The sequence below is a fragment of the Lotus japonicus genome, chromosome 5, assembly GCF_012489685.1.
Source record: "Lotus japonicus ecotype B-129 chromosome 5, LjGifu_v1.2".
NCBI classification, from domain to species: Eukaryota; Viridiplantae; Streptophyta; class Magnoliopsida; order Fabales; family Fabaceae; genus Lotus; species Lotus japonicus.
The window spans coordinates 57,276,055-57,288,134 of record NC_080045.1 but is presented as its reverse complement, the minus strand read 5'-3'; the positions used below and the strand labels follow the sequence as shown (position 1 = coordinate 57,288,134).

Here is a 12,080-nt window from a genome sequence, read left to right as displayed (position 1 = left end):
ACCTCATCATCTCAAATAACCTCAACCCTCATAAATTTTCTCTTCCTTCAAACATTTTCTCCAAATTTAACATTTCTTAATTCGTTCCTATTCAGAAGCATTAACTTGATTTGTGCATTTGATTCGTTAATTAAGATGGAGAAAGTGTTGAGGATGGCCTCAGAGAAGGGTGTGGTGATTTTCACCAAGAGCTCTTGCTGCATGTGCTATGCAGTCAAAATTCTGTTTCATGAACTTGGGGTGATCCCAGCCGTTTATGAAATCGACAAAGATCCTGAAGGCAAGGAAATGGAGAGGGCTATCACTAGGATGGGTTGCACTGCACCTGTCCCTGCAGTTTTCATCGCTGGGAAGCTCGTGGGCTCCACAAATGAAGTCATGTCACTCCACCTCAGTGGTTCCTTGAATCCACTGCTCAAACCATACATAAGATCATCAGCTCTAGCTTGAAGATGCAAAAGCATGTTGTTCCTGCATGCTTAGTGCTACTTTATTGGGAAGAAATAAACAGAGTGATGTCTGAATTAGTAACTATTGTTCTAGTAATCAATGGTGTCTATGATGTGATAAATATGTTAAGTAGTTTAATTTCTAGCATTTGATTAGTTATAATGTATAATATGCTGCATATTAATTCTTAATTAATCTATTTCTATTTATATGTACTTACTCTCTATTGATGCATGTACAACAAGTAAATCAATGAGTTTTCTTAGAATTCTAGTTAGGCGTAACTCTATCAAAAAATTAATTAAGCATTGAAGATTGCACTATCATTTTATGTGGATTATTATTGTAGTCGTATCTTTAGTCAATATAAGACCGTAATATTTCTTGCAATAATCTAGCTAGTATGTTTAGATTACCACGAGGTATAATGTAATTGTTATTCACATCGTTCTTTAATCATGAAGTTTAATTCCCACATATATATGAAATGAAATATCCATTTCATGATTAGTCATTAGTCAGTTACAGTTTAAAGCAAGCACACTCAACGAGAGATTTAGTAACTGTGGGCGGTGAATACCCATGAGGTCACTAGAGAAAATTAGTATGTTTGGACCGGATTATAATTTCTTCAAATATCAATTTTGGCACAAAAAGGCTACTAAGAGACAATTCTCCTGCCAGTTGATTTTGGCCGTGAATACTGAATAGGATATCCAAACAAGTTATATGTCACATAGTGTTATTCCCACAATAGGCAATTTTTGGTAATCTAAGGCTAATAAGAGCATATCCTGCTGAAAGACCTTTTATGCGTCTCACAAAAGAGCAGGCTGCATCATAAATAGCGAAACTTTAACACCACGTAACCTAATGTGTTTCTCAATCTGCTATCCTCCCATGTATTTTAAAGTTGAAACTTTTATATATCCTCTCTTGTTTTGGCTATATATACTTATGCATGTCGTGTGAACTTCGTATATATGCACGGTTGTTGAAGAGGAGCCTCTTCTGTGTGCATATGCTTTTGAAATTCATGAACGATTTTGTAGGCAAATTAACCGTTGAGATATCAAATAGAATAGAATGAAACTTAATGCATTCTATTAAATTCTACTTAATTTCGTATTTTTTATTTATGAAATTGTAATCGTTTCAAGGTTCGATCATGTGACCTCACTCTTACCGCGATCTAATTTGTCTACTTTATTTCTCACTATTTTAAAAGTGAATTGCAAAACTTTCAATGGCACTAGTTTTTATAGTGCTTTTTGGCTCTCACAAAACACACTTTGTGGTTTTTTTTAACTTTACAATTTGTGACAGTTTAAAAGGGGTTGTCTAAATCACCAATGAGAAAGTTTGGGTTACATAACTCATCATCTAATCATATTGGAGATAAGTGAGTTGAAAATAAATTAATAAATAAAATATAGAAATTCCAACTCACCTATCTTTAATGTGATTGGATGATGGATTATTTAACTCAAACTTTCACATGAGTCATTTAGACAACCTCAGTTTAAAATCGTGGAAAAATAAGGATTATGACGTCAGTTACGCAACACTGATGTACATTTCTATTTTACTCAATTTTCCTAAATCCAAGAGTATGTTAGGATATCTAGTTAGGTCAACTTGGTGTTTTTTATTTTATTTTCATCGATCACTTGTGATTTTCCAAGTTATCACCATATAACTTGGTGTTTTTATTAAGTCTCATTGTTGCAAAAATACAAATGCAAACATAATTATATTCTACTACTTTTAAGAATTATATATATTAATTCGAATTCATTATATAAAATGAACATATATAAACGATTTCATTTATAAATCCGTTCAAAATATAGAAGGGGTAATCATTAAAGTTGTGTTTGAGCTTATTACCCAGTTCAAATTTCGTTCCTAATCTCTGCCTGAGATTAAAGCCATAATTTTTCCAGATGCAAGAGTATTTTGCTGCTAATTATTTTCTGATTAGAAAAGTAATTAAGTTAAACCAAGTGACAAAACTAATAACTAATTGGATTACTAACCAATAAAAAAATTCAAGAGGATCGGATATTAGAATTTTGAAGTCACGGAAGAATATGAAAAACAATGTGCTTGAAAGGCATTAACTTTCCGAACTTTTTGCATTGTCCATATGTTTATAAAGTTTCCAGTGAAATTCTCTTCTTTTCCAATACAGACATACAGTGCTGCGATTCTCCAACTGATCACTTTTTTTGTTCTTTTGACGGCTTGGACTCATCAACTTTATATCTGAAAAGAAATATATTATATTCCTTACTTTTTCATTTATAATCTTTCATTCTCTTTTTCAAAAAAGTCTTGTGTGAATCACTCATAAAGTGTTTTACCTTCATAATTATATTGACTAGGATTATTTATAAAATAAAGAAATAAATTTCAAATTTCTTACTCTTTTAAAAAAGCTTCTATAGGTGAAGGCTATGGCTTCTATATGGTGGGAAAACATATATATTTTATAAACACTTCAATATTATACTCCAAATAATCATTTGGAGTACCTGTGATTAAAAATAATAAAAAGTGTAAAATTACAATTATGCTCCAAATAATAAAAATAGAGAAGAAAAGGAAAATTTACCAGTCTCATTCCTCCTTTATAGTCGACTTTCCATTAAAAAAAGGATAAAGGAGTTTGAGAGAGACTATCTCCGACGACATCTCACTGTATTGAAAATTTGTTTTCAAAGAGAAAAAGGAGGCTCAGGCTAATGTAATTGGAGCTGAGAGGAGCAATGGTGCCATTCAAGCATTTTCCATGGAGGTCAAAGTGGCTGAGGTAGGTTAGGGGTGAGATAGAATTGATTGGGTTCCTCTAACGCCATCATGTTGAAATTTAAGAATTGCTGTTAATACCAAATGGAAAATGGCAAAGTATTGAGTAAAAAATTACTAATTAAGCTATAATAGAAGGTGACATAAACTTGGAAGTACAAGGAGACATTGGTGCTTGATGGGATGCATGACTCACGACTAAGAAGGAGGTACACTTGTTTTTTTGTCAAAGGAGGTACACTTCTAAGTCACGCTTGGCTCATTCGAATGGTGTCTTGGGGACATGTGTTCAAGTATCGGGTTCAACGAACTTAATGGATCAGTATGATCCAACATGAAAATGATGGTTAGACCTGAAAGATCAATTTTATGTGAAGGCTCAATAGAGCATGCGAGCCTTTTACTAACTAGCATGGGGTGGGTAACAGTCATGAATGCAGAGATATGTTGAGGACAATAGGACAATTTTATGTGGGATAGTTATAGGCGTAATGCAATTTACAATTAAGTTTGGTTCATTATGTAGTTGAAACCTTGGCTGTATCAATAGTACATGTACTCCCTCTGTGTTCCCTATGGCTGAGTTGGGCTTTCTTTCCTAACTTGCACCTTAGGCTCATTGTGTGAAGTGTGAACACTGAAGAATTCAAATGAGTCAATAAAATTCCTTGAAGTCTCTTTTTGGATAAAATAAAAATTGAATTCCTTAATCCTAAAATCCTTTCTTTGTATAGAGTTATTAAATTCCCTCTAATTATGATTTTTTTCTTTTCATTAATAGTAAAAAAAACATTTACAAAAATTAAAGGATAAATTTTGATATTAAATTATAAATGAAAAATGGAAATATAAATAAAATTGTGATCACAAATCCAACAATATGAGAGAGAGAGAGAGAGAGGCATGAGACTGAATAAAAATATTAACAGTCAAAGCTAAAAACATTGAATTAAAAAAAAACTAATTACATTTTCTTTCCTTTTAAGAAAAAATTTGGTCAAAGGAATGTAAGCCAATAGAAAATGAATCAAGTCTCACTCTTGAGCTTGCATCTTCTGGGAAAATTTATTATGATCACCTAAAAACTTGTGTAAGGTTGCACCTATACCTTTTGACCTGCTACTTCAGGTTTTTTGTATTTTTTATATTTTTGAAAATTAAAATAGTTAATATATTATACAATTATTAAGTCAATAATTAGAAAATGATTAGGGTTCATTTAAGATTAACCCATGTGGTAAATAAGTAAGATAAATCTAAATTAAACCCTCCATCATCTTCATCACCATCTTCATCTTCATCTTCATCTTCATCTTCATCTTCATCCACCCTCCCTCCCTCAACCTTCACGTGAAAGTTCCAGCCACCACACAACCATCTTCCTCCCCACACCTTCAGATCCACATATGTTCTTGTCCAAGAAAAATTGATCCACAAGAAGCTACGGTTCCCACAAAATTTCCTAATCATTTTATGATTTTTTTTGGAAATACATATATTAATAAAAGACATCAAACCCAAACGTACAGAGTCTAGAAAAACAAATTTAAACTGAAAAAAAGCTACAAAACAGCAAAATAAAAGCAGGGACCACGCAGGGCCAAAATAAACACCAGAAAACGAAAGGGAATGATGCAGAAAGCCAGAAAAAAACTGAAACAAAGGAAAGAGAAATAACATCAACTCCTATCGCAGCAAAGCTAAATCAGCTTCCACAACTCGTCGATCACAGACAAATAAACGAAATAGAGCACCTCAGAATCACAAAGGCTTCCTCAACTCATGCAGCGACTTGGACTAGGGGTAGAAACGAAAAGAAACCCGGTTCTTCGAGACCAGGTCGAAGCGGTTTGCCTTGAAAGTGCGAGAAGGAGGCGTTTTGCGGCGGCGGGAGAGAAATTCTGGCGACGAGTACAAGTTCCTCATGAGGTTTTGGAAAAGATTCAAACCCTTCGAACCCAGATATGAGTTTCCTCTTCTCAGATCTGGGTTATTTGTCCTTAGATCTTTGTGCTCAAGTCAGATCGGTGTGATGGGTTACTCAACACTAGATAGTGGAGTCTTGACTGCAGGTTTTGGATTGATGGTGGTTGGGTGGGATGGGGTTTGAAGATGATGAATAAAAGAAATTCAGGAACAAAAATTAGTGAAAGATGAAATGATTAACGATAAATCTACACAAGTTTTACTTAAAAAAATATTAGAATCATTTTTTTCGCTATCTTTTTTAGAGAACCTCCCAAAGTTCCAACTAAAAAATGATTTTTTATCATCTCAATTGAAGTAATGATTTTTATTTACAGAACAAGTAATTAGAGAAGTTACCACACCCACTTAACTATAATCATTCACTAACTATTTCTCTAATTATATCATAATATATTAAATATTTTTATTTTAAAAAAATATAAATCACCTGCTAAACTTCCTATTACAGGTCAAAAAGCAGATGTGCAACCATGCACAAGTTTTTAGAGGTGCATAATAAATCCCTCCGCATCTTCTAAATACTTTTTCCAAATACTTGGGAAATATATAGCAATCACCATATGGTAAAGGCACAGGTCTATTTTTCTAAGGAATTCAACTTGAAGTCAGTCAAAGAACAAAAGTAGTAGTCAATTGTACAAACACTGCAGGTGATGATAAAAATACAAATTATATATGTACAAGTTAGACTTTAGAGACAAGTATAATGCTAGTTGAGGAAGGTAATTAAGGGCATATCTTGCAGATTTAAAACTGGACCTGTATGTGACCACAAATAAATTGAAACGATCAGATACTTTAGCTGCATGAACTGAAAGGTCTCACGTTACTGATTTAGTGGACAAGAAAATTTATTCGTATGTCATGATCAGAATTTCTTTTGTTTTTTTATGGAAACTCATGATCAGAATCTTTATTCGTGAGATGTTGTTTGACGACAGAAGGGGAATGAAATTGAATAAATTAAGAGTGCATTTCAGCAAAAAAAAAAAAAAAAAAAGACTTAATTATTAATTTACTTAAAAGATCAGAATATGTGTCATCCTAATATTGCATCTAAGAGCATCTTCAATGCAAAGTTGTTAGTTGGGTTGCTTAAATACTAATATTCTGATGGACTTTAAATGTCACATCGGATTTAAACAACTCATGTAGAACTCAAACCACTGTTGCTTGTTTTACTTTTAGTTGGGTTCAACTAATATTATATCTCATATATTTAGATTATTTTAAGGTTATGACACTATTCCATAAAAAAAAGATTATGACACTATTCAAAATGATGAATGAAATAGAAAATATAATTTTTTAATCAAAAAACAAGTAGAAAGAGAATAAGCACCGTTGCTAAAATTTAAACAACCATAATCGTCATGTCACATTACTCCAATGATGCTTCAAAATAAGCAACGTTGTTTAAGTACTCCAACTAATTTAAACAACCCCATTAGAGATGCTCTAACTGAACACAAGAAAAACCGTTTAACTTTTAAGTTTTGGATGGAAACTTAGCATTGAACTATAATTCCTTAATTAAAAAGTATGGGATTAAAGTTGCCAAATTAAAACTAGTGGATCAAAATTAAGAAAACATTCTATTTAATTAGTTTTAAAACTGTATTTAAAAATTATTTTTCAAGAAAAAATTGTTTGCTTATAAAAAAAAATTGTTTGAATTAGATGTTTTCTAACACTAACAAAATTGTAATATGAAAACTAAATCCGGAAACATAAAACACATTTTAGCTGTCCACATGGGAAACTAAGGGTGAACAAGTAGACTTATTAGCATCAGCTTTACTCATTGTAAAAATTTTAAATCACATTTAGTCATTTCTCTTTTACCACAATTCTTCTTTCTCTTATATCTTTATCTTATTTCTCTTTCCCTTCTTCAACTATTTTTCATAGCTCAAACATCATGAATTCATCCAAATATTCTTCTTCGATTGCCGGCGAAAGACGTGACCCGATCCAAGTGTGTCTCAAAGCAATGGCTGTCTCTGATATCCAACCCTTGGTTCTGTCACTCCCACACTCACACGTCTTCTCCGTCTTCCCTTTGGGTCCGAAATAGCCGTATAGTCTCCTTCACCGACCAATCTCAGGTAAGGACTTATCTACCTTTTGATGTCGATGAAATCATCAAATGGTCATTTGAGGGTCCTTTCACTGAAATTATACAATCATGCAATGGTCTTCTTCTATGCAAATCCTTACTTTTTGATGGTCGTAATACTAGCATGGGTTGCCCTTACCTAGTCCATAACCCAGTCACTGACAAATTTCTCCTCCTTCCCTTCCCTCCTAAAAGTGACTTTTATCGAGTACCTGAGCATGATTTCGAAAAAATAGCTGCAGTGTATTTGGATTTTGATCCTTTAAGGTCCTTTTACTTCAAAGTTATTTCAATTGTTAAGCTCCTAATTGGTGGTGCTGATAGTGGGAAGTTCAGGATCTATGTGTATTCGTCCGAGACACATTCGTGGGACAAGGGTGAGGTTTTCTTCACTGCTTCACCCGGTATGAAGATTGATTCTGGGGTTTACTGCAACGGTGCTATTCATTGGTGCACTCCTGGTGAGGTTTCAATGTACTTTGATGTGCATGAACAATGCTTTAAGCCACTACCTGAACCCTCATTTAAAAAGACTCGCAGGGATGCTTGCATTGTTGTTAAGTATTTTGGGGAGTTCAAAGGGAATTTGTATTTGGTGTTGACTGAGGGCGATAGCAAGTTGGATTTTGATGTTTTCAAGCTGAAGGAAGATTACTCCAGTTGGGTTCTGATATGCCATGTGGATCTGAATCTTGCAAGGGATGGATTTTTTACCAACATTCCATTATTTCATGTGGTATGTGTTGTTCTTGAAGGAAATGAAGAGGATTGGATGATTGTATTCCTAGTGGTCTCCAAAATGGTGTCCTATAATCTAAAGGATCATGCTTCAAGGATAGTCCATGAAGTGGATTTTATTACAGAATATCATGTAATAGGAAAATCATTTCATCAGTACTTTGAGACTATATGTAACGTCCCCTGAATGTTATTTGGAAGTTTACTTGTGCTTAGAATTTTAATCTTTTTATTTATATCATTTGTTGAACTTATGTAATCTTATTAATATAAAAGTTATAACCTGAATGTGGAAATGTATATTACAATTGCAATGAATTTTTTAAATTGTTGTCTTTTGTATGACTGCAAATTCAATGGTGGACTTGGTTCTGTGAATAACTCTGAGCAGAAGTTTAATATCAATGAAGGACATGAAATGCAGAACACTAGAACATTAAAATTGGTATGTTTAATTCACCACTTTTTAGAAAGGGATGCAAGATATTGTACAAGTGATAGTAATTTAAATGAAACAATTCAATTTCTTAGTATTTCAAATCCTTTGAAAAATCTTTTAGCTTTCTTTATGCATGTATTTTTACGTCTTTAGATTTCGATTGAAAAATTTTAGGCTCTTGTTTCCCATGCTTATATGTTGTGTTTGTATATGTATGTCAAATGTGAAACACTGAATGCAGCTTAGAATTAGGAGTTAGATTAAGCTTATAAGTGACTTGTCCATATTGTAAGAGCAATGCTAGTGCATTTGTAATTGCAAAACTCTACTGCTTGTTTGTTTCTTGCTCAACTTTGACTTTGTGTCATTGCTTAAGCTCTGCAAGTACCATGAACACATCTGCTCCACCTTTGACAGTATCATTGACCTTCATTGACATTATTGCAGTCCCTCATAATATTATATTGAATCATATATGAAGTCTGCAAGTTTTGATTTTCAGACATTCTTACTAACCAATTGACTTTTCATGTTCAGGAAATTTCATTATACCAGACTAGATTTTACTGTGCTAAAGGCCTAGAGTTGGAGGTTTTAAATTAATCGTTGACTCATGACTGTAACTAATTGTTGCTTGTCTAGCTACAGTTATGGCACTGGCTCCTATTCTAAAACTTATCCTAGGTTCAATTGCTTTTGCAATCTTCTGGGTATTAGCTGTTTTTCCAGCAGTGCCTTTTCTACCCATTGGGAGAACTTCTGGTTACCTGCTATTTAACTACTATTTTCAGAGAAGGTAACAGAAGCAGTTTATGTGAATTCAGGGGACAGCTCGTTTATGCTCATAAGAAATTCCATGAAGTTGTTCAATGGGTGTCATAGGAACTTCTTGTCATAGGTGAGACCCATGAAAGTTTTTCTTTGTTTTTCTGCTCTTTTCATTTGATGGAAGTCTCGTTTTTGATAAATTTATCTCTTGATTATTTTCATAGAGCAAATTTTGGCTACTTTCTATCTCTTGACAAGCATAGGGATTTACTGTAAAGAATTCTCAAATTGTCCTCCTTATGACGAACCTTGTTTAGATGATTCTAGTAGTAATCTCGAGACATGTTCAGAATATGACAACACGGACTTGGAGAACTTTGTCTGCGAAAAGGTTTCAGAAGAATTTGAAGCAAGAAAGGAAGCAAGTGAAAGAGTTCTGTTCCATCTTCATATGCCTGGCACCCTTCTGAGTTTTGTTGATGGTATAATATAAGTACCTAACTTTATTGGGGTGCTTTTTCAGTGTTTTCTGTAGTTCTGTAAGCACTAGAAGCTACAAAGACCAGGAATTTACCGATGAACTAAACCCCAGTTTTCAGTTTTGATACTTAATTTTGGGTTTGTCTATATATGCCTTTGCTTTTGGACCTTCTCCTTAACCCAGTGATATCACTGTATTGATGACTGCGAACTGACATGCACAGATGTTCATGTGCTTGTTGATTCAGTATCCAAACAGAGTGAGAAATATAGAGTAGATAGTCACCCTCCGATTCCAAGTAACATGCTACGAGATATTGATTCTTATCTAGTTGTCTGGTATCTCTACAAACAAACTGGCAGATACAAGGATGCTTTCAAGAGCAAGCTGATACCATTGAAAAGTGAGTAACTTGTAGACCTGCTGGAGCTTTTATGAACTTATAACTGTGCCGTGTGTGTACACTAACTTTTAAGTTCTATTCATGTTGTAGGAATGGTGGTTCTGTCTCTTTGAATAATGGTTTTGAAACTTTTGAGATTCATCAGGACAGTGTAAGTTCCTCTAAATGTGTTTACATAGTCACCAGCACACGCTGATATGATTGTTGTCACTCTATTCAATTTCACCAACAATTTCATTGTCGATTCTCTTTTCAGTTTTCACAATTAATTTGATGTGCATAACCTGAGCTTATTATCTTTGAGATTAGTTAAGTGAAATTTGTTTTTGCTCTCTCTTTTCAGGAGCCACGCCTCGCTAGAACCACCGCAACCCAAGCTCGCGGCCAACATCTCCATCATCTCTCCCTCTTGCTGTCGATGATTTGTTGTAGTGCCGATGTGATTTGGGAATTAGTGTTCATACAGATTTGGGAATTGGAGCTTGTTCATGCGAGATGGGAAATATGGGGTTAACACTTTGCAGGTTATCGAACTAGAGAGTGAGAAACAGTACTATGTAAAATTGAAAGGTATAATATTGAAATTTTCTTAATGTGAAATACCTTATTGTGAAATAAGAGCAATATATTCAAGTTTAATTCAATCTGTCTTAATTCTGCAATTGAACTATGGACAAAATAAGAGGTACCAACTGAACTATATTCTGCAATTTCACTGGTATCTTGATCATACTCCATTTTAAAAAATAAATCCCAGTATGCCAACATGCTAGCTCCGCGTGAAAAAATAGAGATGATACTTGAACCAGATAAAATTGGCCACTACTGGTTCATGGATTAAGAAGCTAAAGTGGCCACCATGAAAGCTTCATAGTGCTCTTGATTGGTTCTGTTTGATCCTCCAAAATGTCATACTGTGAGGGTCCCTTTCATCATTCAGTGTAGTCTCCTTCATCTATTTTTCGCTCAGCGTGAATCAATGAATAGCAAGGTCTTATCTCTCTCAGCTTCCTTACCATGATGTTGTTTCTCTGTTTCACCATCGTGCAACTTTTCTATTTCTATTGAAGTATTGATATGATAGTAATCCAAACACGCCAAATATCTTGTCATCAGCCTTTTTTATCACTTTGTGATTCTAAAAGCTAAAGCCAGAAACAGACACTAGTCACACTACCTACGTGTCACTCCTTTTTATATTTTCCTTATTAATTTTTTAATTTCTATTTGATCCTCCCAAATGTCATAGCGTGAGGTCCTTTTCATCATCGGTGTGTAGTCTCCTTCATCTGAGAATCAATGCATAGCAAGGTCTTATCTCTCTCACATTTCTCTTCCATGATGTTGTTACTCTGTCTGACCATCGCACAACCTTTCTATTTCTATTGAAGTATTGATATGATGATAACCCAAACACGCTAAAGATTTTGTCATTAGCCTTTTTATCACTCTGTGATTCTGAAAGCTAGAGCCAGAAGCGGACACCAGTAACACTACCTATGTGCCACTCTTTTTATACTTTTCCTTATTATTTTTAATATTTAATTTCTATTTGATTCACCCAAATGTCACAAGTGTGAGGTCCATTTCATCCTCCGTGTGTAGTCTCCTTTCCGTCATCTGTTTTCTACTCAGCATGAATCAATGTAAAATATGGTCTTATCTCTCTCACCTTCCTCTACCATTATGCTGTTAGTTTGTCTGACCATCATGTAACTTTTCTATTTCTATTGAAGTATTGATATGATGATAACCCAAACACGCCAAATATTCATCGGCATCCACAAGCAACAAGAGGTTCAATCCCTGAGGTGGATTCAAAATAACAACAAGGTCTCTCAATATGTGATTCACCACCTCTCTTGCTGTGCACCAAGCTTGG

General features: G+C 34.1%; 2 protein-coding genes across 2 annotated transcripts; both read left to right on the top strand.

Annotated features, from left to right (window-relative positions):
* On the top strand, positions 1-665 carry LOC130718367 (monothiol glutaredoxin-S11-like). Its single transcript, XM_057568952.1, has one exon. It carries the CDS (start codon positions 136-138, stop codon positions 448-450), a length of 315 nt encoding a protein of 104 aa, XP_057424935.1. The 5' UTR covers positions 1-135; the 3' UTR covers positions 451-665.
* A 6,513-nt stretch (positions 666-7,178) lies between these two features.
* On the top strand, positions 7,179-8,347 carry LOC130719846 (F-box protein At5g07610-like; the record flags this gene model as incomplete). Its single annotated transcript, XM_057570449.1, has 1 exon — positions 7,179-8,347. A coding segment is annotated over one exon (1,116 nt), but the record flags the coding sequence as incomplete, so codon positions are not given.
* Positions 8,348-12,080: the final 3,733 nt, after the last annotated feature.

Coding starts and splice junctions, on each gene's coding strand:
- LOC130718367 (XM_057568952.1), top strand. CDS start 136: ATGGAGAAAGTGTTGAGGATGGCCTCAGAGAAGGGTGTGGTGATTTTC.